Here is a 27,575-nt window from a genome sequence, read left to right on the forward strand (position 1 = left end):
CACTTAAGGGTTGGAGAAGGTCCCACTGCAGCTTGTGCCTGGCTTACCCACTGGGACACACTGGAAGTGTGCATGCATCATGAGCATTAAGAGCCTGCTGGGTTCCAAGGAACCCCAAGGACTGCTGCTCACCTTAGTCGGCTGCGCCTCCTCCCACTCTGCTAACTCGACCTGGTAAAGGGAGGATGTCCAAGCATTTGAGACATTCTGAGCTTCCATGAGGAAAATGAAAGACCTGGCTAGGGAGCCTGGCCACCTCCTCCCCATTCTTCTCGCCAGAAAATGAACACAAACCAGACCTAAGAATGAGAACCAAGAAGGAAGCCAGTGAGGAGCAGATGTACAACAGCCACTGAGGGGTGCAGGACACCCAGGATGTGGCCCCATCTGAGGTGGGTATGCAGCCTGAAGCTCAGCTTGAGGTCTCCTTTGGGGACATGCTGGGGACCATACTCCATACTCACTGGAGAGGAGGAGGTACCCTTAACTCACCTCCTGTTGATCTGTTAGATTTGGCAGTTGAGGTGGGACCCTGTAGAGCTCTGGCCAGCTCCACCTCCAAATCTCAGCTCCTCTGTTCAACTGTGACAGTCTAGCCCCTCCCCAGAGGATTAATCTGTGACGTGCTCAGTGTCAGCCAACCGACCTGAGGTCACTGAATTTCTTGCTGCATTCAAGTCACATGAGGAAGCCTCAGAAATAAGTGTGTGTTCAACAAATTGCAAGGGGGACTGATTAAGATCTTAATCCAGAGATGCAGCCCTTGAAGACTACAGGAAGACACGGGGAATATGAAGTTGCACAATCATTATATCTTTTATTTACATATAGAAATTAGTAAAACTTAAAACAAAACCAAATGCAACTTGTACAGAAATCCTTTAATTTTCTTTATTTTCACACATTAAAAAATGAAACACACTATACAAATGGTTTTTCATAGCAGATTACACGTGGGTCCATTCAGACTTGCTCTCAAAGTGCTGCCAACGTTACAGGCGCTGCCTTGGACGACAGCTGTTAATCAGGTAGCCAATGTATTGATTTAAATGCAGTAGCATGCAGCCCTCAGCACGGAAGGTTCAGTTCCCCTCTGTTCTTAAATTAGGTTAAATGGCGTTGGTGTCCATATTTACAGACTTGAAATGTATCAGTCCTGAGCAGTTCTGCTGTAAATCCGAGACCAGCTGATGGGAGTCTTGGTCTCGGTTTTAAAAAGGGAGGTCCAAATGGTGGCAGGCTGGCTGCTATGAACTTGACTTGTTTCCATTCTCTCCACCAGAACTATTTGCTGCGGGTCGTGCAGACCCTTCTAGAAGGGTTAAGCCAAGTAACTGTAGGTGTCCTTTTCACCATCGACTCGCTCCAAATATTCCTTCTCAATCAGAATGTCAATGCATTTCTGGGCAGTTTGTTAGGAAAGGAAGAGGTAGTGAACGGGGAAGAAAAACACAAACCACCATCAGAACAGAGGTAGGCTGCTTTCACCAAGGCTCACCCCCTACTTCCCAAAGCTCAGCAAATTCACCCTGCATGTCTGCTTAGCATGAGCTTTACGGTGTAGGCAGCTCAGATGTTGCCTTCGCTGGTGGAATCCCTCCAGTAAACTTGGTGACTCCTCCAGAGCCAGCCCAGAAACCCCCTACCCCCACCCCCTGCAACTGGCACCAGAGGGTATAGAACCATCTGGGCTACAATTTCCCTTTCTAGCAGAGTCCCGCTGTCTTAGTCTTAGGCGGGACTTGGTCTCACAGGACTCCAGGAGCCACACCTGGCCTCCTGACTGCTGGGGAGTCACCATCATTGCCACCCTCTGAGGCTGTCCATTGTGGGTGTTCAACAAATTGCAAGGGGGACTGATTAACTTATCCAAGTTTTTTCAGAAGGGAAAAGACCTGTTACTATTCCAAACAAGTTCAATTAGAAACAGGCCAAATTCGAGTCAACAGTAGACAAGTAATGAAGGTGTGTGCTCATACCACGGAACACCTGTGTGGGTGAAGATGGGCGCAGGATGGCTAGATGCTGCGGCCTCCAAGGCCCTCCTGTACAGGACGGAGCCAATTCTTCCCGCACAGCGGGTGTGTTCTATAAACCAGTTACATATGGTTCACGACAAGGCCGGCTGCCCTTTGGTGTGAGAAGTCAGATGGACAGTGGTTTGCCGGGGAGAGCGTAGGTCCTGGCTGACTCTGGTTAGGTAGGATGTGTGTGTGTATTGGGGAGGGGGGCGTGGGTGCTTCTAGGATATTGGTGCCCTCTTATTCCTTGTCTGGGTGCCAATGACAAAACTGTCTTTGAAAATTGCTAAGCTGTGTACTAGAGGTGTGTGTACTTCTCTGTATGAAGATTTCAAGAGAATGTCAAAATTAATCCTACTTCTTTTGTATAACTCTATTACACAGGAGTAAGCCAGTTCCCTCCTTCTTCACAAACCAGCAGTTAATCACCTCTCCCTCCTCTGCAGTGGGAAGGGAAAGCAGCCACTGTGGGCCGGTACCTTGATCACTGGGACCCGAGGCTTGAACCTGGAGGACAGCTGGGTGAGGACCTCCCCGAGGAGCTGCTGGTGCTTCAGGACCTTCCTCATCTTCATGATCCTCACGATGGCCGCCTGTGAACAGAGCACACAAACGGATGCTTTGAGCTGCCAAGCTGAGTACTGGAGTTAAAGGCGGCCGCGTCAAGGCTGCCCAAAGCCTGGGTCTACGCACAGGCGCAGTTTCCCACGGGCAGCAGGTGTCCTGCAGATGAGAGGGGGCAGGGAGCCACTTTATCCGCCCATGTTTCAACTCTAACAAACATTAAAATGTTTTTGGTCTATGCCAACTTTAGTGACAGTCTTGAGAGCACGAAACTGCCCGTCCTTCTCTCAAGTGGCCCGCCTTCCCCCTCGCTTTCCTTAACTCTGCTGTGTTTATCTGCTTTCCAACATTTAAGGAAAGAGGAGACATAACGACCTCATCCCCTGGACACCAAGCGCCTGGTTCCAGGACTCATCTTTGGCCATTGCAGAATCGGTATTGACCTGGCAGCCACTCACCGTCACTGCCACACATGACACAGCCTGTGCCTCAGCCCTGTCCTGAGGAGAATCACACGTGACATGGCCATGTTTAGTCACCTGAATCAGGAGTTTGCGGTCTTCCTCAATGTTTTTGTGTGTGGTTTCTTGTTCTTGCTTCTGTTCAGTTTTCATTGGCACATTGATGTTAACCCTCAATTTCTTACTGTCAAGAAAACCAAAGAACCCGATCACTACTCTCCCCAAAAAGTTGCAAGGAAGCATCTTCCAATGTTTCAAAAGAGTTTGGCCCCCCTTGTCCCAGGCCGGGCGGAGGGTGTGACATGCCTTCCATCTTGCTTGGGAAGTGTCCTCCCTGAACACCACACGCTGCCATCACGGATGGCCTCCTGCTCTGCCAGTAACAGGGACAACTAGTGGCAACACATTGCCACGGGACATCCAGGTCCTTGATCTGCTCCCCCAAAGGAGAGGAAGCCGAGACATTTGGACATATAGGCCTAAAAGTTCCAGGCGAGTCATTTAAAAGGGCATTTCTCAAATAAGGAAAAAACCCAAACTCTGCGCCTGATGAAGCACTTTGGACTGCCAACAGAATCCAAGGCCACCAGCAGGCTTCGAGCTGGCCCCACCCAGCCTTGCGCTGACAGCAGACTCCCTCAGTTTGTAATACCAAGAAACGAACCCCAGGTACAAGGGAATCGATCTATGCTCAAGGACCAGCCAGCTGTTCAGTAGGCTTTTCTTACTTTTTATAACCAAGATACAACTTTATTAAGGTGTCCGGCTTCAACTCCACCTCGTCAACATTTGCGTTTTCGTCCTCCAGGACCTGGAGGGAAACCACCGTTAGTCTACAGACCTCAGCACAAGTCGACTAGCTGCGGGTACAAAGTGCACAAACATACCAGTAACTTCGACTTCAGTAAAATCTGCAGCACCTGTGCCAGAATGTCCTGCAATTGGAGAGAGAAAGAAAGTGAGCTAAGGAGAACGAGCTCTGCTGTCTGCAATAGCCACCATGGCAACCCCACGGCCCATGCTTCCTCCGTATAACTGTCCCCGAAGAAGAATATGTTCAGAGGAAGAAGAAAAACAGTGCTTCTCAGAGGTCCTCTAATCCATCACTTCCTCCCACCCTCAGTAAGAGTGGAGTCATTCCCTGATCACCAATAACAAAAGCTGACCATTCCACCACACCTGAGTATCAGAACGCACAGCTGGTTTCTTCCATTAAAGCTACAGGAAGTTTTCATTTCTTAAATGCCTGACAGATCATCTGAGACACTGATCACTGCAAAAGAAACTCGTTTTTTACTTTTTGGTGCTGGGAATAAACCTAGGGCCTTGCATGTGCCAGGCAAGCACTCGATACCATTGAACTGCACCCACCCCATACCTCATACCCACCAAAGAACTTCAGCAGCAGCACTGGAAAAAATGTTCTGTTTATGAACATGCTAGGGCTCAGGGACAGTGACTTGCTGCCAATGTGGCTTTGGTGACTTTAAGCATATTGTGTGGCCTCTCATCCCTAACACTGAATGGTCTGGTTACTTCCCAGTTTTATGATCTCATGGAACCCAAGGACACCATCAGCCTGGGCACCTCCACCACCCCCTGGACTGTCATCATGCATGAACAAAGGTCTTGCCCACACCATAAGGAAACCATGCTGGCCCAAGGATACACAGGTTAAGGCAGGCAGTTCAAGAGGCCTCTAATCTAGTAACTGGCCCAGAAGTGCCAACTATGGCTAGGGTAGGGAAGGGAACAGCAACCTAATACTAAACACGAGTGAAGACTGGCATGGCCTCGATCATGAAGCCAAGCAAAGGCGGCGAGCGAGATGGCTGCCCGTCAGCCCCCCAGCAGCACCAGTCTCCCACTGCCTTTCAGGCGCCTCACCCTGATGTAACGAGGAAGCAGGAAGGCTCCCACGTGCACAGGAGCGAACCCTTCTGCTTATCAGAAGTTGAAGATGTATTTGAGACTAAAATGATTCTCCTTACTTTCTATGAGGCCAGCATTAACCTGAGCCCCAAATGAGATGAATGTCACTAGGAAACCACAGATACCTTTTATGTCTATAATCTAAAACTCCTCAAGAAAACATTGGCTGGAAACCACTCTTCGGAAATACTCGGGAAAAGTATTTCAAATCTCAAGAGTGTTTGCATTCTGTGATATTTACATGGACTGTACTGGTTGAACCTCCCTGATCCAAAAACTCAAGATCTTAAACACTCTGAAATCTGAAACTGTCTAAGTCTGCGGATGATATCTCAAAATCCTACAGACCCCACAGTGGTTAAAGCTAGTGAGTGAAGCACGGTGTGAGACCCAGATGTATGTTCAACAGCTGTGACCTTATATACTAGTAATGCCTAATCAGTAAGGTCAAGAGAATAACTCTACCTACAATAGTGTCAGAATGATCTGTAGGAATACATTTAACAAGAAATGCAAGACTCACATACTGAAAACTACGAAGCACAGGTGAAGGAAACTGAAGAGCCTAACCAGATGGAAAGACACCCATGCTCAGAATGGGAGAATTAACATTGCTGAGGTGGTGAAATATTCCTTCCTAAAAGCAACCTACAGATTTGGTATAATCCCTGCAACTGCCCCTTTTTAAAGAAATGAACAAAGCTGAGCCTGAATTCATATGAAATGTAAAGGCCTCAGAATACCAAAATAATCTTGAAAAACTAGAAAAAAGTTGCAGGTCAACTGTAGTACTACAAACAACAGTAATCAAGACGGCGTGGTGTGGCCTTAAGTGAGACAAGGACCACTGGGAAAGAACCCAGAAATAAAGCCACACACCTGTGGTTCATGTCACCACTGCTAACAAGTACAGGTCTCTTTGGGGTCAGAAATGTTCTGGAACTAGACAGTTGTGGTGGCTGTGTAAGCGTGTAAACACCCTAACAACCACTGAATTGCAACACTTTGAAATGGGAAGATGTTATGTGGAATTTTATGGTATTTAAAGTGTCTCAATAAAAATGACACTAAGAGAAAACTTAATCTAGGTAAGAAAAGTCTAGTTGAAAAGAGGTTAAGAACTAGTTAAATGGAGAGAACAGTGTGTGTGTGTGGGGGGGGGAGGGCAGTGATATAAATCAGCTCGACCCGACTGCAGCCACTTTGAGTCATAACAACCTTGAATGCCGCTGTGCAGGCCTCATCTGTTCTCCCCACACAGATTCCAACAAACTCTAAACACAGATAAAACCATCAGCGTGATCTGAGGAACTCCATGGCCCAGACCCTGGTCCTGTCAGCAAGAGGTATGTTCTGGCTTAGATGAAGCCACTTGTGCCTGACCATTACAAGTGCCCCTCCTCCTCCCCCAAACTGTGGTGACCATGGCCTTGCCACCACCCAAGACATGCTTGTGTCTCTAAGTCCCCATGTTTTCAGCACACCCTGCTCAGTCGGCCTCTCCTTAGCCTCCTGAAGGGTCATACACTGGGGCCAGGATTTTCCGGAACTCGGCACGTTCATATTCATGAAGCAAACTTCTATTTCAAATCAAAGACACCCACCCATGTCCTCTCCCCACACCTTCCTACCACATCCACAAGAACAAGGAGTGGCCCCTGGACACAGTAAACACCGTGGCGCTATAGCAATACCATTTTGATCTGCGTGCTGTCGGTCAGCTGCTGCACAGTGTAGGCGTCCTCTGAGTTGTACTGGAGCAGGATCGCCATCTGGAACGTGGATGCCTTTGAGGTCCCGTGTAAAAGACAGAGAAGAAAAATTTAAATAGTGGGGAAAAAACACACAAACAGCTTTAAGTTTTATGAAACATACTTTTCAAACAGATGCAAAAAACAAAACAGATCTATTTCAAAGGCAATACAAAGGCTGCAACGTCACCATCACACACTTTCCGGAAGGACCAGTAGCTGACTACCTTCTCAAACATCACCATGATTTTGAGTTTCCTTCTTCAACATGCTGTCTATGTAATACGCTCCACACACAGCCATGCACGCTCACCTAAACACGCGTGCACCTGGTACACAGAGACATCAAGCACACATTTTCATGTTTGCTTTTGTACTTATGAGAAGGACATTATTTCTTGGTATAATATTGACATAAAACCCGCACACTGAATCTTTTAATATATATGTTTCCCCTGAGCACTTCACTGTGAATGTATTAAAAACGTCCAGTGAAAAGGCAAGAAAAGCCCACGGGGGCTGAGGACCCCCAGGGGGCACCTGATGATGGACTCCTCTCCTGCCCTCCCCTCCCTCCCACAGGGTCCAGAGCATCCAGTAATGCAGGACTCCACGCCTGGTCGACGAGAGAGAAATATGCAATGACACTCTGGGCCTGTTTCAGGGCACCCACAGCAATGCTTCTGGCCAACTAAAAGATGCCAATCAGAAATGACCAATGACTCTCCAGAGGGAGGAAGGAAGAGCAAGACTCTGCAAGGCCCCCGAGATGCTCTTCCCAGGACAGTGAGCAGGCTGCCTGGGGAACAGGAAATCCCATGATCTTTCTAATGGCAGTGACCGAAACTTAAAGGAAGGTTGTCCTGGTGTGGTTACAGGTGTTTTCTTTGGCTGTAATTTAGACTGTATGATTAAAATGCATGCCTTTTATTATATTAAATGATTTCAATAAAGATGACGTACAATAAAGAATCAATTAAAAACACAGGGAAAAGCACCTTATTTGTTCCTGCCTTAAATAAAACACAAGGACAGGGAAAGAGCACATTACTGGCATTCAAGCTGTGCCTGCTCTCAGCCACCTTAAAGTGGCGGATGCACCCTGTGCTAAGCTTCCACCTGGACAGGAACAGAGCAAGACACCCTAGGTTCTGCGTTCTGCAGTATAAACACATACATTCTCTGGTGCGTATTTATAAACCAAACTTCCAATTGTAATAGTAACATGTGCTCAAGGTGATAAAGACCTCTGAACCCAGCACAACAGAACATTTATGCATATAATAAAATTCCTGAAATTTAAATTAATGAATAGCTTGAGCTGCAGAATCCATTTGGAAGTTTCTTAACATTTAAAAAGACTTGCAATTATCTTTTTAGGCTCAGGGCAAAATGATGCCAGACGTTAAACAAGTGGTTACTGTGAAGCCCACCATTCACAAATGCTTGTGAAGAACCTGGACTTATATTTTTAGTAATAGGGACTGAACCAGAGGGGCGTCACCACTGAGCCACACCCTCAGCCTGGTTTTCACATTTTCTTTAGAGATGGGGTCTCGCTGAGCAGCTTAGGGACTTGCTAAGTTGCTGAGGCTGGCTTTGAACTTGCAATCCTCCTGCCTCAGCTTCCCTAGCCGCAGGGATTATAGGCATGTGCCTCAACGCCCTTTTAGAACCTGGATTTTTTTTTTAAAAGAGTAAAAGCCTTAAGTGAAATTTTGTCTCTGCTACCTAATAATCTAGAATCCAAAGAGTCAGTAAAATTAACTGGACCTCAGTTTCCTCATCTACAAAACGGAAATATGATTACATGGTTATTGTCACCACATACTCATTTAGTTCTCAGAACTGCTGTAATCATTCTGGGTTATTATTAATACAAAACTGCTCAAAGAGCTGTTATCATAACTAAATATGTGAAATTCCAGTTTTTAAGCTACCACCTAAACATCTCTGTGTGTCAGGCAGAAACCACATCACATGCACACACCACTTCTCAAGTACAAACACCAACATCCCCGTTTGGCAGAGGGGCAAACTGAGGTTCAGAGCATTGGCTCCTTAGCCAACACCTGGTGCAGCTTGTCGGCCCACAGAGACTGGGCTTTTAAACAAGTTTTTTTAAAAACTTGTTTCTAAATAAGGAGGTGATCTTACCTGCAAAGTGTACCTGTTCTTGAAGCAGTTAGTTACCAATTCTCCTTTGGACAACTGATACAACCATGTCAGTTTTCTGCCACTGTGACGGCTGGCGTAGAAAGCTGTGAATCGCTGATAGCTTCGTTCCAACTGGATAAAAGAACAGTAGTATGTGGACTCCACAGCCCACCACATCCTATAGTCAGCATTTCTAGATAAAGCGCCACCCCGAGTTTACAGCATCAAAGCTGTGCATACATAGAAGTCGGGGCTAGGGGAGACTCCTGGAAAGTTCTGGAAGCACTGGAGGGTAAAGCCAAATGGGGCTTCCACTTCAAGCCCAGCAGCTGCCATCAGATGTTTATCGCAGGCCCTGTGACTCAGCAGAGTGCCTGGCCAGCAGGGACTATGCCACAGCGGGGCCTGCTGCCCTCTCCATCTCTGCCCCAACAGCAGTGGGCAGAGCCATCCTTACCTCGGATGGCAAGGCGAATGTGCAGGACTGCTGGAAGGGCCACGACCCGGAGCTCAGGACTTGGATACTGAAGTCCACTGGGAGAGGGGGTGAAAATTTAGAAATACCTTTAGTCTTATAAGCCAGAACATTCCATTATTTCAGATAAACACGAAATCCTTAGTCAAAACATGTTAAATGAAGAATCCTGCTTGAATGTAAATTAAGAATTAAACAAACATTTTATTTAATTAAAATTAGTAAAAGACAGAAGAGTCCAAGTTTAAGTTTTACGTGTTGAGCCGTGATACCCTGTGCCATTCTGTTTGCCCACTGTCTTTTTCTGCTGCGCATGATGCAGTCTACCTGCCACCTCGGGTCACAGGCACTGCACAATAGCTTACAGCTTGTGAGGAGACCAAGCTGGGCCCATGTAACCCATGAATTATTAACAAGACTTTCACCTTAACAGATGGCAGAAGGCCCACTGGCAAAACCGCCAAGCTTACCAGTGGGTTAGCGTGGTTAGCACATGACATCAGCTGACAATGCTAGCACAAACCTGCCTCCCACCACCACCGCAAGACCCTAAAGCAGGACCCTGACTGCTCTCTCTGGTGCACCGAGTCGCTTGTGATGTCTATAATAGTCCTAACTCTGACCTGAAGTTGCAACGTCTAGTTTGACTCACTCTCTTTCTTGTAATCAAAAAAATTTCTAAGAGCTGGGGTTGTGGCTCAGAGGTAGAGCGCTTACCTAGCATGCGTGAGGTGCTGGGTTCGATCCTAAGCACCATATAAAATAAAATAAAGGTATTGTGTTCATCTATAACTAAAAAAAAAAAAAAAAAAAAAGTAAATATTAAAAAAAAAATTTCTAGCCAGGTGCAGTGGTGCATGTCTGTAATCCCAGCAGCTCAGGAGGCTGAAGCAGGAGGATCGCAGATTCAAAGCCAGCTTCAGCAAAAAAAGAGGCGCTAATCAACTCAGTGAGACCCTGACTCTAAATAAAATACAAAATAGGGCTGAGAATGTGGCTCAGTGGCTGAATGCCCTGAGTTCAATCCCCAGTACACCCACCCTAATTTTTTTTTCCTAAAAACAACAAAATTTCTAAAATAGATCCAAAGTAAGGTCCAAAATAGGACAAGACAAACAAGCCCACACACCCCTCATCTGTGTGGGGTGAACTTGGAGGCCAGAGAAGAGAGCCATGCTCAGGCCCCCAGGATCAGGAGGATGGTGTGGTGGTATGCAGGGGGAACGTTCTACTACTCCATCTCGATGGCTGGTGGAGCAGCCACTGTTGCTAATGGTGCTAATGGTGCTGTTATTTCTCTCTTTGGCTGCAAAGAACCCTGCCTGCAGGAGGACACTTGATACTCACAGTCTAGCGGTTCTGAATTTGTCAGGTGCTTTTTGAACTGCTCATTCAGATCTTTGCTCACACCAATGTCCTGGAACATCCGCTGGAGCTTGGAAGTATACTCAAAACCACACGCTTGCTGAAAGGATCCAGATGCTGTTTCACTCATTTGTATAGAAATAGCAACGTGCACAAGGCAATTTCAGAGGAGTAAGAGCATGGCATGACTCAATCATGTCAAACTACTCCCCAAGTTAATAACCTTTAGTTATGTGGTATGGTATAAAAGCGTGATGATTAAAGTTGATACAGTCACTACATGTGAAACAGTGAAATCTTAATGCATACCAAACCACTGTTTGAGCATCCAAGAGCACAGCATCCCCACCCTCAGGTAGAACGCATAGATAATGTGATTTGTCCCTTATCCCAACCCCTCCCCCACCCCCACTGTTGAGGCTCCAGCCACGTGGGTGAAGGCACTCGGAGGGGGCGCCTCTGGGGGCAATTAGGTCTAGATCCCAGGCTTGGTGTCCTCTTGGACAGAACTTGTAACGTGCTCTCTGCCAGGTGAGGAGAGAGAGAGAAGGCGCAGCTGTACTCAGCTGGCCAGCACCTGGTCTTGGAGCTCCACCTCCAGAGTTTTGAGAACCAACTGCTGTTTCCGAAGCCTCTGGTCTAAGGTGTTTGGCTTTAGTGTCTGAGCAGACAAAGACGGCACTGACCCTGATTCTGGGTCAAGTGAAACATGCTGAGACACGGACAGCCCCAGAAAGGCTGGCCGCCCCACCTGTACCCAGGGACAGGGCTCAGGGGCAGAACAGAAAACCCCAGAGCAAACAGCACAACAACCCAGCCTTGTGGCCGGCGGTGGAGTGGCAGAGTGTGCTGGGCAACTCCTTTGCCCCTGGACAGCCCAGTGAACATGACTGGATGGATGTGGACCGAGGGCTCAGGGTCTCCAGGAAAGAGGACACTCACCTTGAGCTTGGAGATCATGCTCGCTTCGGCATCATCGCTCGCACTGTTCTGATGAACGAGTCTCTTGGCCAACATCTTCGCGTAGAACTTCTGGAACACATCTTTGTCCTCTATGTACTTGAAGACAACCATCTGACAAAGCCACGAGAGGACGCACTCATGAAGCACGCTCTCAAGGTGGCAGGCCACATGCCAGGACGCACAGTGTGCCTGGTTTTGGCCAGGCCTGTGTGCCAACGTGTATGAAGGCAAAATCCAGCCCAGAGCACTGGCACTAAGCATTTCTGCCAGTCCACTGAAGGACATGGAGCTGGCCTGGGCTTAGTGTCAACGAGGACAGTAATGCCTCAATTTAAGGAATAAAATCATCGATTCAAAATAAAATCACTGCCCAACATACACAGCCTCACAATAACTAGTGAAGCACAGAGGTGGCCGCGGAACGCCTTACCACTTGATTGAGTGTGTCTTCTAGTTCTGCCTCTTCTGGGTTCTTGGAACTGAAATTTTAAAAAAGGTACCATGTTTTAAAACAAAGAGCAGGCATTTACACAAGCACCACTTGGCCAAATGATCCTATCAGAGAGTGGGCGGAGCGTAAGTGAGCATAAGTGATCCGCTTCCTCAACCAGGCCAGACGGGAGGCTGCAGGAGGGTTGGCCCTCCTCACTGAGGTGACCTGGTAAGCCCGAGTTACACCAAAGAACGGACTGTGAAGGAATATTTAGAATATCCAACAGGAGACAGTTGTAGAAAAAAAGCCCCCAAGAAAAGCATGACGCTTTCCTTTAAGATAATCCATTTAAATATCAGTAAGTCTACTGAGGGTCACTTTTCTGATTGCTTTTTACAGTCTGCTGTAATTTAGCTTTGAAAAAAATTAAAAGGTACATAGTTTCCTTTCGGTGGCCTAAGTGCCAGATAGAGGCATAGACAGCCTGAGAACATCCAGCTCAGAAACTACCTGTTCTTCACTGGCTGGTCAGGCAGCCGCGCTCCCCCGGAGCAGTCACTCAGCACCCACTAAAGGAATGCTCTGGAAATTTCTCTGCCACTGTGTTTCAGCAGACTTAACTGACGACACATCATAGATTTGATTATGGCCATTTAGAAAAGACAATGGGTTAAAAAGGACACCAGTAACCTGAAAACCTCAGACTATCTCCATATTTAAATTACTTAACATGCTACATTCTAAGAAAGGTGACATAAGTCACAGGTGTTGGGTAAACATATAACGGCAGCAGCACCCCAGAGAAAAACCCCAGCATGGCGTCTTTCTCCTCTTTGTTTCTTTCACTGGCGTGAAACGTTCCCGCCGGCGCTATGTTCAAACCCTGCCGGTAGGAAGCCTTAGCCCCAATTAGAATTAACTTCTTGGGCCCCGGAACTGACATATGGAAGAGCTTGCCAATAAATGGGCGACCTGTTATCTACCTCAGCCCTGTGACCTCTCCTTAGACCTATATAAACACACAGCCTTTTGTAATAAAGTGGGAAAACTCTTTGGTAATCTGTGTCGTGTGGTGCAGCATTTTTCCAGCCTTACAAGCGGAAGCATTGCAACATCAAGCCCTTTTTTATTCTTGGAAAGCACGCACTAGAGCATCTGATGAGAAGAGCTGAAATCACCCACGAGCCGGAGCCCAGCGTGGTGGTAGTAAGCAGAAAGATCACCAACTACTCAAGTTCTCACTGGTAGGGGTTGGTGGGGGGCGTGTTGCTAGACATAGCTATTTTTTAAAATTAATTAATTTTTAGAGAGAGAGCTATTGACTTTTACCAAATGTTTCCCCATCTTCTACCACAAAGCCCATGTGGTTTTTCCCAAGGTTCCCAGCTAAGGTTGGAGACCCTCAAGGCTTCCTCCTGCTGAGCTGGGCTCGAAGTTCCAGGAGGCTACACAGATTGTATTTCCAGGAATAATTCCTCAGTTCACTGAAGAATCTGGTTTGCTCAAACTTCAGATTTCTGCAACTCTCTTCTTATGTGAGACTTGTCTCTGGTCTTTTTATGCTGGTATATGTAGGTATTCTTGGGCTTTTTGTATTGAGGTCATGTTCTTAGACTGTTCTCTAAGAATAATTTACCGATATCAAACCAGTACAATTTGTGTGGGAAACTACTGCAGCAGAGAGCCGGAAGGGCACTGTCTCCCTTCATTAACATTTGTGGATGGGACATTCAGGGTTGTGAAGAAGACCTTGAGCACCTCTGATCTGAGAGGAACTGTGGAAGGGAAGGAGAACCTGAGGGAAAGCAGGATGGGGATGGACACAGGGACACATGGGGACACACACAATCAGTGAGAACCTGAAGACACACGTGGAGAGAGAAGCACATCTGACGATGTCACTTCTACTCTGAATACACATAAATCATAAATAAGATTAGGGAAAGTACCAGTTGAGAAATAAAATGATCAAAAAATAAAGACTATGAAACAGCAACATAACAAACTCATCAAATGAAAAATAATGTCTTAAAGTACACAGAGTAACACAGAACTAGATACGTGGTCTCTGCTTTCTGCAAACAGCCTGCGGGAGCTGGTGCAAATTTCCAACTGGAAACGTGATGCATTATCTTTGAGGCATTTTCTCAAAAGGTACCAAAATTAAAATCCAATCCACATAGAACCATAATGTAAATTTTAACTCCTCAGATAAAAGCTGAGATTTTAAACAAAGGCACAAGCAAAAACACAAAGGGTAATACCTCTTCTTCAACAAGGAGTCACAGTATCGCGCCAGCAGCTCAGGGGATTTACTGGATGACTGGGCCATTTTGGTAACTGCATTGTTGTTTATGAACCGACCACACGCCTGTGGGCAGGAAAGACAGTCAGAGAAAAGCATCCCGCCCCTGCACGCTGCAGGCGAGCCATGGGAACAGACCCACCTTGTCAAGTGCAGCCACGAAGCCAGCGTCGTTGTTGAAGGCCGACATTACCAGGGCATTGTACTTTTTATGAACATCTAGCACTGTCTGTACATACATTTTGGGGTCCTTAGATAGAGGGAAAAACAGAAACAAAAGGTGGTTACTGGGAGTTCAACTGTATGTGCTGCTGTAACATACTCTAGCCAGGTGGGGTGGTGCAGGCCTGTCCTCCTGGCTAGAGGAGGAGGCAACTTCAAGGCCAGCTTGGGCAACTCAGTGAGACCTTGTCTCAAGAAACATAAAAATTATAAATAAATAAAAGGGATGCAGCTCAGTGGTAGAGCATCCCTGGGTTCAATCCCCAGTACTGCCACCACACATACAAAAACAAAAAATAACAAACAATAACAACAACAACAACAAAAGCCCAAATCTAAAAGGTTTATATGCATTTTCAAAGAAATTAACAAATAAGATCAGAACTTTTGTTTGACCACTGAAACACACAGGACATTCTGATATATATATATATATATATTGAAAGAAAGTCTCCTTTGACTAAACATTTTCTAAGTGATAGCTCTGGCAAGTCATTTTAGTTTTTGACATTACAAATCCAAATTCTGTACTTTATTTTGGCTGGAATCAGCCAGTGGGACCAATCTTGAACTCAGCTAGGAGCTCAGTCAGAGGGCCAGCAATGGAGTGGGGAGGGTGGAGACGGCAGAACCAACTGGAAGAAGCCTATGGGCTTGCATTGGTGGCCATAAGCCAGAGGGTCCAGTTCCGCGTAGCCAGGGCAAGCGCTGGGGCAACAGGGAGTCTCCAGCAAAAGGACACATGGGAATGAAATGGAAGAGTGGCTGTGGGGAGGCAAAGAACACAGAGCCAAGGAACAACAGGAGCACCTAGCTCTTGACATGGGGCCCTTGCTGCTCGCCAGGCTCCCACACCCTTGACTAGCACAGTGTGAAAGTGGTTTATCCCCCACTTTACAGACAAGAAATCAAATCCCAGTGAAGCATCCTGCCAAGAGTTAAGTGGCAACAGAGCAAGGCAAAGACCCAGGCAGGGGACTCCTGAGTTGGACAGGTTCTCTATAGCTTGGAAAGGGAAAGGACCCAGGTGTTAGGTCAGGAAGACCCACGGAGCAAGCAGAGATGCCAGACCTGGGTGGCATGATGGCCCACCATGAGCCAGCAGGGCTCCTGACTGTCCCCTCAAAACCAGAGGCCTTAGGTAACTGGGGCTGAAAGACTTGCCAGTATTTTCAAAATCCTGAGACATTAATCAGGAGAGTTCAGGAAAGAGAAACCAGAATTGCCGGCATTATAATTATTCTACATTGTGGGCAACATTTGTTTTTAACTAATGAGTAACCAGTGAAAGCACAATCCCATTACAGAAAAATTATTCACTCCAAGTTTTAGAGGTTTTCTGTACTAAAAAGCAAATCTGTTATTATTATGAAAAAATATATTGTGATAAATTTAAGATGGAAATATGGTCTCTACTGGATTTAAATATTTGATGATAGAACTTTAAAAGGGATTTTAAAAATTGCCAAAAAAAATCATAAAAGATACCAAAGGGTAATATATTTGATATCACCCACCCGTCTTGATGTGTCAAAATAGCACCAGGTGACTGCAGGTAGAGAGAAACTCCTTGTTCCTCGAACGTGAGTCTTACAGGGCACATCCCAAAGCACCTCTAAGAGGGCACAACACACCTCATTCAATTCATATATACACACCTTCCTTTTTTATTGGGGGGGGGGGTGCGCCAAGGATTGAACCCAGAGGTACTCAACTACTGAGCCACATCCCCAGCCCTTTTTATTTGGAGACAGGGTTTCACTGTATTGCTTAGAGCCTTGCTAAGTTACTGAGGCTGGCTTTGAGTTTATGATCCTATCTCAGCCTCTCTAGATGCTGGGATTACAGGCATGTGCCACGGCGCCCGGCTCCTTCCTACTTTTAACAATGAATCATTTCTGCTTGACTGATTTTGATTTTGCCATTGAAATCCATAGTGCTTTAGCCAATCCTGATTTCAGATCAGTTTCTGATCTCTTGTCAAATCATCCCACAATATTCACATACTGTTCCTTTTGCATTTTTTTTTCTTTTTGTCATGGTGTTTGCAAGAACTCTAGCACACAGGGAGCATTCCCACAGGGGAAATGCCAGCAGGCGCCACTGGTAGTACTCCATAAAGCAACACTCAGAGATCTTGACAGGTGAAAAACATTACAAAGTACTCCCATGTCACAATTGCCAATTTGGGGACTTTATTTGCTTCTAAAACTTACTATTTCTTCAAATACCATGCACAGAATTCATGTAAAATCTATTATGTAAATAAATATAGTAATACCTATTGTACATTTGCCAGAATGATTCACACTGAGCAGCAGAGGTGCCACAAACCCACACTCATAACAAGAGACATGTGCATGGCTACCTGTCATATGCTCTCACCAATTCAGAAATGCCAACTTTAACCTTCCACTCCATGCCTGTGTCCCTGTTAGACTCCTGACTTGTCATCAATAGATTCTTGGGAACCAGTAAGGATTTTATGTTTACCGTTACCTTCCCAATTAATTATTAATGCTAAGGACCGAAACTTTGTATCCCTAGACCAAACCCACCAAGCTCCAGTTCACAGGACCTGCCCTTCCATGTTTCGTGGGATCCCAAACTCTGCAGTCAGAAAAAGACCGGATGCCCACCCTGACCCTGCATCTAAGTGCCACTACTCCCCCCAGCAATCCCCGTTGACTGTCCATTTCTTTTTTAACAGTTTAATGTGGGAAAAGTTAGAAAGAATAGTAGACTCTCCCCCATTAACTTGCCATCCAACTTCAACAATTATCAAATAGGAAACCTGTCCACAGAGGCCCAGCTCCCTGCCCTTCCTCCCAACCCCACCAGGGAATAGCAGGCTACTGCTGCTGTCATTTCATCTGAGTACTGTGACAAAACTCACTGATATACATACAGCAACTCTTCTTCATTTTAACCTATTTTCCATAAACAATTTTTTAAATATCAAAATCTGGTTTTGTCAATTCCATGTTTTTTGGTTCGTGTTTTGTTTTTTTGGTACCAGGGATTGAACTCAGGAGTGCTTACCCAATGAGCCACATCCCTAGCCCTTTTTTAAAATATTTTTTTTAAGAGTCAGGGTCTTGCTAAGTTGCTGAGGCTGGCTTTGAACTCACATCCTTCTGTCTCAGCCTCCTGAGATGTTGGAATTACAGGCGTGCTCCACTGCGCCCAGCTCAATTCCATGATTATTATAACACACTTATCTAGTTTCCTTCTTGTCCTTGAAATTAATCCAATATAACTAACAACTAATGTGGTCCCTAAAGGCCCCTAGGCCTAAGCAGCCAGCCCTCCCTTTCAGCAGGAACTTCCAGTCACGCAGGGTCTCTGCTTGGAATGGGTACATTTTGACCACTGAGGCTCATCTGTGGGGACCCCTCTGCCTAGCTTTTCAAAGACTTCACTGAACTTCCAAGACAGGCTCTGCCTCCCTTGCTACACGCTGCCCCAGTCCTAGCACAGGTGCTTGCTGCCGATGGCTGCCTCTCTTGCTGGACAGACCGCGTGAAAACACTGCAACTTGCCTGCTGCACATGGTGACCTCCAGGACAGGAGATACACGGTGGGCAGGGAAGATGAGGGACTCTGGGTTAGCAGAGGGGAAGGAGGGTGGGAAGGATGGCATTATGATACACTCTTGGGGTGACTCTGCACCAGGTACAGCCAGAGGAAGGGGAAGCTGTGCTCCACTGTGTACCACGTGTCAGGATATGTTCTGCTGTCAGGTATAACTAATTAGAACAAATTTAAAGAAATTTAAAAAGGAAATATACTTAAAGATCTCGCATAACTTTTTATTTCACCTGTCCCTAACAAGGTATCCAAAAAATGGCATCAAAGAGGTGCCCAGAGAGCTCATATAGTGTTGGATATGATTTCAGAGGGTCCACTGTGACCCTAAATGTTACTTTAACATCTAAATATGTCATGAATGATCTAGCGTCATTAAAGAATACTGCCAAGGGTGTCCCAGGTGCTACAGGCGTGGGAGCACCCCTCACCATTCATATGGAAACTGGTGCTTCCCCAGGCCAGTAAGAGATCTGAACAGTCCTTGACACCTGCTCTTCTCTTCAGCATCTTGGAGGGCTCAGTTAGCATCCTTGTCTTTCATCCATCCAGGAGCCAACCAGAGCAGATTGTGTGTGACTTGAGTTTTGAGAATTCTGAGGACAGGCAGGAGTTCACACCAAAAGACGTAAAATGGCACGACTGGGGCCTTGTTCACAGCCCTTACCTCTGAAAAAGGTAAGGACCTTCTCTTCTTTGAGAAGAAATTATGGGAAAGCAATGAGAGACACCGCCCAATAATTTGGGGGTCTCTAATCCTTCCTCATAAGCACTTTGTCTTTGGAATAACTTTATCTCCACATAAAACAAAGAGAGAACACAGAGAAGCCAAAGTTTCAGAAATGTGCACACAATAAACACAAACCATTAACTGCAGAGTAAAACAGCTAACAATCTGTATGCATGCAGACTGTCCTCAGTGCCCAGTGGGTTTATGAGGTGCCTCCTGTGCCAGTCTGTGTGTGTTCGGGTGTAGGAGACCAACCTTGCATGTGACCAGGTCACACTCCCCGGCTGGGTGCTGAGGCGCTCAGTCGCAGAAATGTGGCAGAGCTTTCCCCACCCTTCTTGGGTTCGAGGGTCGGTGTCTCGTGCATGGGTGTGTCTTGCTACAGCCCCATGGGTGGAACAATGCTCACCTGTTCCTTTGTAATATAGCCCCTGGCCCTATTTAGGATAGAATCTCCCATGGAAGTGCCTTGTATGTGTCCCCTTCTCTTATTGTGCCCTTGGGTGTGGCCTACCCAGAAGTCAGTCAACTTGCTGACAGTGGACATCATGAAGATAGACTCAGCCCCCTGAAACCTGACCCCTTGCCTCATTTGAATAGCTTCTCCTCAATAAAAGGAGTCAGAGTGCGCTCTTGCTCTCTCTTCCTGAGGACCCTTAAGGTCACAGATTTTCACTTACTTTCTACAATTCAGCCCTCAATACTCTGCAATCCTAAGCATGCTTAACTTCTGGAGAGAACTTCCAACTTCCCTAGACTTTTAAATTTTAAATTGGAGTCCGGTTAAGAGCCAGCATTTGTTGCTTTTGTTCCGGTGGCTTAAAGACTCAGATCTTTCAGCCCACGTTGGACGCCAATTGCCAGGTTTCTGTTCTCGAGACTAAAAGGCTCAGGGTTTACTCCAGTTGAACTGGGCTGACTGGGCTGCACAAAATAACCACACAAGAGACACAAACACCTTTTTTTTTGGGGTCGCTGTGACAGCTCCTTGTGGAAGGACACAGCATTAGTAAGCGGCAGAGCTGGGGTGTGAACCAAGGCAGACAGTCCAGGTCTGTATCAGTCACACTATAATGGCATCATGCGTCCCTATACTGGGGAGTACATACTTAAGTTTTTACTAAAACCTGGAGATCTTTTCCACAAAACCATTATTAAGCCAGCTCCCTCCCAAGTTGTAAATGTAAAGTTAATCACTTTATAAGAAAGAGCTTTATATACATCCCTCTAATGACTCATTGATGGGCCTGAGAATTCTCAATCCCCAAATAAATATGGAAAAGAAACTTTCCAAAGATAATAGAGAAATAAGGATTAAAAAAAAATCCTAAAGTCAATATTGTCAAAAATAATTAACATTAAGCACAATAAAATCAGAGTCAGAAAAGTTTTCTCAGCTCAGGGGAAAGGACCAGGTCCAATTTAGAAACTGTTCTTCTCCATTAGTTCTCCCAAACATTTAAAAATTAAAGTCCATCACAGGAACCAAACTGAAGACAACTGACTTGTGTCTTGGAAACCTGATACTTCCCATGTAAAATCAGCACCTCAATTACAAAAAACCTAGCAGGAACCTTCTAGGTAGCTCCTTGAGCAGGGAGAGCACTAAACAATGCTATAAATTTTGGGGCCTCTTTGGTGCAAACAGTCTTGTGATCTTCAGTTGTGCTGGGAGCCATCAGCCAAGTAGGTATGACAAATTCCTTGCCAGCTTACTCCCATGCTGTCTAGTGGAAGGACTTCTGAAAGGTGACCTTGCTCAAGGACCAGGGCAGGATCCGTGTTTAGGGTGTTCCCCCTTTAGAATAGGGCAGTTTAGCATAATAGGAGATTAGGGTGTTCCCCCTTTAGAATAGGGCGTATCCTGCTGCTGAGTTCCTCTTGAGTGCTTAGGGTCAGACAGTATATTTTGGGAGACAGAAGCCCATGCGGAGTGGATTTGGGCAGAGAACGTGGATTCCCCCAGAGCGTGTTTGTAGACGGCCGGTGTGAGTTCGGGAATAAAGAATTGCTGTTTGAATCTACAAGCTGTGTGGAGACTCGTGATTTGTGCCCAGCCAGAGACTGCGGCATCTGGTGGCCTGTACGGGGAACGCCTGAAGCTTGGGGGTAAGTGAAATTGCTCGCCCCTGAGGGAAGGCGAGAGAATGGGTGACCATTTCAAAAAACAATGTGTTCTTCTTTTGATTTATTTTGTTTTTCTTTCAAGCTGCCTATCCCTAGAAATTTCTCAGGCAAACTGGAAAAAATGGTTGACTAAAGGCTTGAAGTTTGTCGGCCCTGAGGAAGAGAAAATTGATACAACGATTTTTTATTCCGTTTTTGCTTCATTCAATTTCAGTTTTGTTTTGTGTTATCTTATTGGGTTGTGTTATCTTTATAGTAGATTAAAACAAACTGAAAAGATGTTAAGTAAATTGTTAGAGGTTCAGAACATGGAGAAAGACATTTTAGATCAAGCAAAAGAGAAGGTCTCTCGAGCTAGTCAGACAGAGGAAGAAAATTTAAAGGAAAAGGGGTTGTTAGGAAAAAGGCCACAACAGGAGGCTGTTACTAACTCCGTTTTATCACAAGAGGGTTTAATTCAACCAACAGCCCCACCGATAGAGACAGCTGAGTGGCCCTCAAACCCCGTAGTTGATAAATGGAATCCTGAGACAGGACCTCAAAGATTAGCATGCCCTGTACTTGAACAGGTAGGAGGGCAGCGAATTCACCGTGCTTTAGATTTTAAAACAGTGAAGCAGTTAAAGGAGGCTGTAACAACCTATGGTCCCCAAGCTCCCTTCACGGTGAGCATGGTCGAGTCCATTACTAACTTGGACACGACGCCAGCAGATTGGGCTAGCATGTGTAAATCTGTGCTAAATGGAGGACAATATTTGTTATGGAAGGTTGCCAATGAGGAATTCTGTGCAGAGACAGCTAGGCGAAATGCAGCAGCCGGTTACCCTCAAAGAAATCTAGAAATGCTGCTAGGGAAAGGACCTTATGAGGGTCAACGGCAACAAATTGAATATGATCCTGCTATATATGCACAAATTGCTGCAGATGCAGTTAGGGCATGGAAGACTTTACAAGGACATGGAGATTTACAAGGTCAGCTATCTAAGGTAATACAGAGAGCTAATGAACCTTACGCTGACTTTGTAGATAGGCTAATTCAAACGGCTGCCAAAATATTTGGGGATACGGAACAAGCAATGCCATTAATAAAACAACTGGCTTATGACCAAGCAAATCGTTGCTGCAGAGAGGTTATTAGACCATGGAGACATGAAGATTTAAACACATATATTAAATTATGTAGAGATATTAATGAACAAGGGCAAGTCTTGGCAGCTGCAGTACAACAGGCTTTAGATGCCAGGCCAAAAACATGCTATGATTGTGAACAAACAGGACATTTTAAAAGGAGTTGCCCCATAGGAGGAGGATTTAACAAAACTAGGTATCAAAGAAATAGAATACCGGGTATTTGCCCACGATGCCGTAGAGGGAGACATTGGGCTAATGAATGCCGTTCTCAAACTACCATAGAAGGTACTCCCTTATCAAAAAACGGACAAGGGCCAGGTATTTACCCACGATATCGTGGAGAAAGGCATCAGGCTCCATTGCCAAAAAACGGACAGCCGGGCCCAATGCTCCGGGGCCCACAACCACAAATATACGGGGCAGTGGAGGAACCCAGCAACACCATCAGAGTAGTGCCCAGGACACATTGTCCATTAAATCCCTCATCAGACAAACCCGAGGGAGCGCAGGGTTGGACATCTGCGCCTCTGCCAGAGCAGTACTAACTCCAGAGATGGGAGTTCAAATCATTCCCACAGGAATAAAAGGACCTCTTCCCCAAGGAACAGTAGGCTTATTATTGGGACGTAGTTCATCTACATTAAAAGGACTTATGATAAGTCCTGGGGTAATTGATCCCGATTATGTAGGTGAAATAAAAATTATAGCTAGTTCTCCAAGAGGTATATCAGTAATTTCACCTGGAGACAGAATAGCACAGTTGTTAATAATACCCAGCCTACATAATAAATTTCCTAGTCATAGTGTAAAAAGAGGTTCCAGGGGATTAGGCCCCACAGGTGTAGATTGGGCTATGTTGTCTTTAAATTTAGATTCTCGCCCAATGTTAAAACTAAATATTCAAGGACACGACTTTAATGGGCTACTGGACACAGGTGCAGACCTTAGCATCATATCTAGTAAGGAATGGCCAAAACATTGGCCATTACAACAAGCCACTCAAACGCTTCGAGGCCTAGGAGTGGCTACTAATCCCCATAGAAGTGCAATGATATCAGATTGGAAGGATCCTGAAGGATGTGAGGGAACTATACAGCCCTATGTATTGGATCATCTTCCTATAAATTTATGGGGACGAGATGTCCTAGATCAATTAGGTTTGACGTTAACAAATAACATCAATCCTAATGCGCCCACTACTAGGGCTAGACAAGGTTTTAGGAAAGAAAAAAGATTAGGAAAACAAGGACAAGGTATAGCAGCACCAATTCAAATAGATCAAGGAACAGACAGACATGGGTTGGATTTTCAGAAAGGGCCACTGAGACAATAAAAATTACTTGGAAATCAGAAAGACCAGTGTGGGTTCCTCAGTGGCCCCTGACTAAAGAAAAGATACAAGTAGCCCATGATCTGGTCAAACAACAATTAGCGGAAGGACATATACAACCTTCCATATCTCCCCATAATACTCCCATTTTTGTCATTAAAAAGAAATCTGGTAAATGGAGATTATTGCAAGATTTAAGAGCCATTAATAATGAAATGGTTATTATGGGACCTGCTCAATCAGGGATTCCTCAATTGTCTGCTTTGCCAAAAACCTGGCATGTTTTAGCCATAGATATTAAAGATTGTTTTTTTTCAATTCCAATTCATCCCGAGGATAGTCCACGTTTTGCATTTACTATCCCTGCATTAAATCATGAAGGTCCTGATCAGAGATATGAATGGAAAGTACTCCCTCAAGGGATGGCTAACAGTCCAACTATGTGTCAAATATATGTTAATAAAGCAATCCAGCCACTTAGAAATCAAAATCCTGAACTACAAATATTTCACTATATGGATGATGTATTATTGGCACATAAAGATAAAAACATATTGCTGGAATGTTATGCCACACTTACAAACTTATTAAAAAATTATAATCTAGAGATAGCAATAGATAAAGTACAATTAAATTTTCCAATTAATTATTTAGGAGTTCTATTATCCTCAACCATGGTCCGTCCACCAAAAATTCAAATACGAGTAGATCAACTCAAGTCACTTAACGACTTTCAAAAGTTATTGGGAGACATAAATTGGATAAGGCCTTATCTAGGCATACCAACAGGAGAGTTGGGACCTTTATTTGATATTCTAAAAGGTCCATCAGATCCAAACTCACCTCGCATGTTAACTCCTGAAGCAAGAAAGGCATTAAAAATTATCGAAACATATATGGAAAATATACATTTGGATAGAATTGATATAAGTTTGCCTTTATTATTTATTGTACTACCAACAAAAAATATTCCTACAGGAGTATTTTGGCAAGAAGGTCCATTATTGTGGATACATTTATCTTATTCTCCTAACACTATACTTACTAGGTATCCTGAGGCTGTAGGACAATTAATACTCAAAGGAATAAAAGCAGCGAAGGGAGTGTTTGGAATTTCTCCCAATAAAATTATTACTCCATACACTATGGATCAAATTGATGAGTTAGCTAATGAGTTAAATACTTGGGCAATAATCATGTGTAAATCTAATGTTTCATTTGATAATCACTTACCATCTAATCCTTTGTTGTCTTTTTGGTCTAAGCATCCTGTAGTTTTTCCAAAAATGACAAGAAAAACCCCTATCATGAATGCTCCAAATATATTCACTGATGGGTCAAATAATGGTACAGCAGCAGTAGTTACACCTGATAAAACTTTTACATTTTTAGTACCCAAACAATCAGCTCAAAAGGTAGAGCTTAATGCAGTTTTACAAGCCTTTTTAATGTTTAAAGATTCTGTATTTAATTTATTTTCTGATAGTCAGTATGTAGTTAATGCTATAGTATCTCTTGAAGATGCTGGTAGGATTTCCCCTTCTTCTACTGTTTTCTCTTTGTTTTCCACTATACAAAGTCTAATCTGGGACAGAAAAGATCCATTCTTTATAGGACATATTAGAGCACATACAGGATTGCCTGGAGCCCTTAGTTTGGGCAATGATTTAGCAGATAAAACTACACATGACATACATATTTTCTCTACACTAGAAGAAGCTACGAATTTTCATAAAAAATTCCATGTTAATGCTAATACTTTACAAAAGCGTTTTAAAATAACTAAGGAACAAGCCAGACATATAATAAAACAATGTCAAAATTGTGTGACCTTTTTACCACAAGTTAATCTTGGAGTCAATCCTAGAGGACTGATACCTAACCATATTTGGCAGATGGACGTCACACACTTGCCAGAATTTGGAAAATTAAAATATTTACATGTTACAATTGATACTTCTTCCGGATTTTTGATGGGCTCCCTTCATGCCGGAGAAAAAACTAAAGATGTTATAGCTCATTGCTTACAAAATTTTGCCACTGTGGGCGTTCCTAAACAGTTAAAAACTGATAACGGTCCTGGCTATACCTCTACCTCTTTTAAACAATTTTGCTCATCATTTGGTATTACTCATATAACAGGAATTCCATACAATCCACAGGGACAAGGCATAGTTGAAAGAGCTCATCAAACTATTAAAACGTACTTACTAAAACAAAAAGAGGGAATTGGAAAGGGGTATATATCCCCCAAAGATAAACTTAAAATAAGGCTTTTTACTCTAAACTTTTTAAATTTGGATTCATCAGGACTTAGTGCTGCGGAAAGCCATATGTATCCAAAAAATGTGCATAAGCCTAAAGTTCTTTGGAAAGATATTCTAACAGGACAATGGAAAGGTCCAGACCCAGTGATTGTCTGGAGTCGGGGCTCTGTTTGCGTGTTTCCACAGGGAGAACAGCAGCCGATTTGGATTCCAGAAAGACTAACCAAAACGATTTCTACAGATTGAAAAGAAGATGATTTGACTCAAATCCATAACAGCTGATATCCAGAACTCCAGCTTGGCCATTCTTACATCTGCGACTGTGATTAACCAGGATGCTTTTTTCAATATCTATTTTATTATTGCATTTTTCCACATCATAAGGCTCTATTTTTATTTTTTGAGCTCATACAAACCTAGGTTAATGTTTTTCTGATCAGTTTTATTTTTTGACTATAGAGTTTTTAAACATTGCAATGGAGATTTCACCTAGTTTAATGTCTTTTTAGCATCATTGCCAGAATTCCTATCTTCATCCCAATGAATATAACTCAACAAGTATGCTCAATCAAGGAGTCAACTTACTTTGGGAGGAAACGGACTTTGGGAAGAGACGGACAGATTGATAGATTCCTCTCCTTTGAACTGCTTACAGAACTTGCCTGGACTATGTAAATACGTTTAGTGCAGCAAATTGTGGTAATGCTGGCATATCTTTGCTGATGGTGTCACCAGTGATCTTTGCTGATGGTGTCACCAATGATGCAATTTTTCCAAAGGAACTGTCAATTGGCTTGGTGTCGTGGCATTTCTGTATCCTCCTCCCTTCTGCTAGTGATGGTCTAAATTTGGGGGCCAATGGCTATATGCTGGACCGGCAGTCAGTGACGGGTATGATCCAATTGCAGTGGTATCAACCTAAGACAGGAGGCTGACGCCTAAAGGTCAGTTGCCTAAAGGTCAGTTTTCCGATGACGGGTAAGAGCCATATGTTGAATTGGACAACCTACCAGGCGCGGTCCTTAAGCCACATTAACCTCACTCCCCCACTGGCACCAAGGCCAAATTTGGGGGCCAACAGAGGTGAGGCAAAGAACCTCACCCCCCCACTGGTGCATAGACCTATCCACAAGTATGGCTGTATGCTGGACCGGTAGTCAGTGACGGGTATGATCCAGTTGCAGTGGTATCAACCTAAGACAGGAGGCTGACACCTAAAGGTCAGTTTTCCAATGATGGGTAAGAGCCATATGTTGAACTGGACAACCTACCAGGCACGGTCCTTAAGCCACATTACTTGTTGTTTAATTAATCAGAAGGGGGGAGATGCTGGGAGCCATCAGCCAAGTAGGTATGACAAATTCCTTGCCAGCTTACTCCCATGCTGTCTAGTGGAAGGACTTCTGAAAGGTGACCTTGTTCAAGGACCAGGGCAGGATCCGTGTTTAGGGTGTTCCCCCTTTAGAATAGGGCAGTTTAGCATAATAGGAGATTAGGGTGTGCCCCCTTTAGAATAGGGCGTATCCTGCTGCTGAGTTCCTCTTGAGTGCTTAGGGTCAGACAGTATATTTTGGGAGACAGAAGCCCATGCGGAGTGGATTTGGGCAGAGAACGTGGATTCCCCCAGAGCGTGTTTGTAGACGGCCGGTGTGAGTTCGGGAATAAAGAATTGCTGTTTGAATCTACAAGCTGTGTGGAGACTCGTGATTTGTGCCCAGCCAGAGACTGCGGCACAGTTGGAGGGTACAACTTG

The 27,575-nt window shown here is 44.7% G+C and overlaps 1 protein-coding gene across 2 annotated transcripts in view; it reads right to left on the reverse strand.

Moving 5' to 3' along the window:
• Positions 1-866: 866 nt before the first annotated feature.
• The window catches only part of Cul1 (cullin 1), a 90,951-nt gene continuing 64,242 nt past the window's right edge, over positions 867-27,575 (reverse strand). For both annotated transcript variants that reach the window (XM_076832353.1, XM_076832342.1), the window contains exons 10-22: positions 14,570-14,677; positions 14,387-14,493; positions 12,120-12,168; positions 11,669-11,800; positions 10,709-10,826; positions 9,344-9,420; positions 8,887-9,018; positions 6,673-6,765; positions 3,934-3,981; positions 3,775-3,857; positions 3,125-3,230; positions 2,501-2,614; positions 867-1,402 (exon numbers count right to left, since the gene is read on the reverse strand). In XM_076832353.1, coding sequence (XP_076688468.1) covers positions 1,322-1,402; positions 2,501-2,614; positions 3,125-3,230; positions 3,775-3,857; positions 3,934-3,981; positions 6,673-6,765; positions 8,887-9,018; positions 9,344-9,420; positions 10,709-10,826; positions 11,669-11,800; positions 12,120-12,168; positions 14,387-14,493; positions 14,570-14,677 — 1,248 coding nt within the window. In that variant the 3' untranslated portion in view covers positions 867-1,321. The remainder of the gene's footprint in view (positions 1,403-2,500; positions 2,615-3,124; positions 3,231-3,774; positions 3,858-3,933; positions 3,982-6,672; positions 6,766-8,886; positions 9,019-9,343; positions 9,421-10,708; positions 10,827-11,668; positions 11,801-12,119; positions 12,169-14,386; positions 14,494-14,569; positions 14,678-27,575) is intronic.

The sequence above is a fragment of the Callospermophilus lateralis genome, chromosome 1, assembly GCF_048772815.1.
Source record: "Callospermophilus lateralis isolate mCalLat2 chromosome 1, mCalLat2.hap1, whole genome shotgun sequence".
NCBI lineage: Eukaryota > Metazoa > Chordata > Mammalia > Rodentia > Sciuridae > Callospermophilus > Callospermophilus lateralis.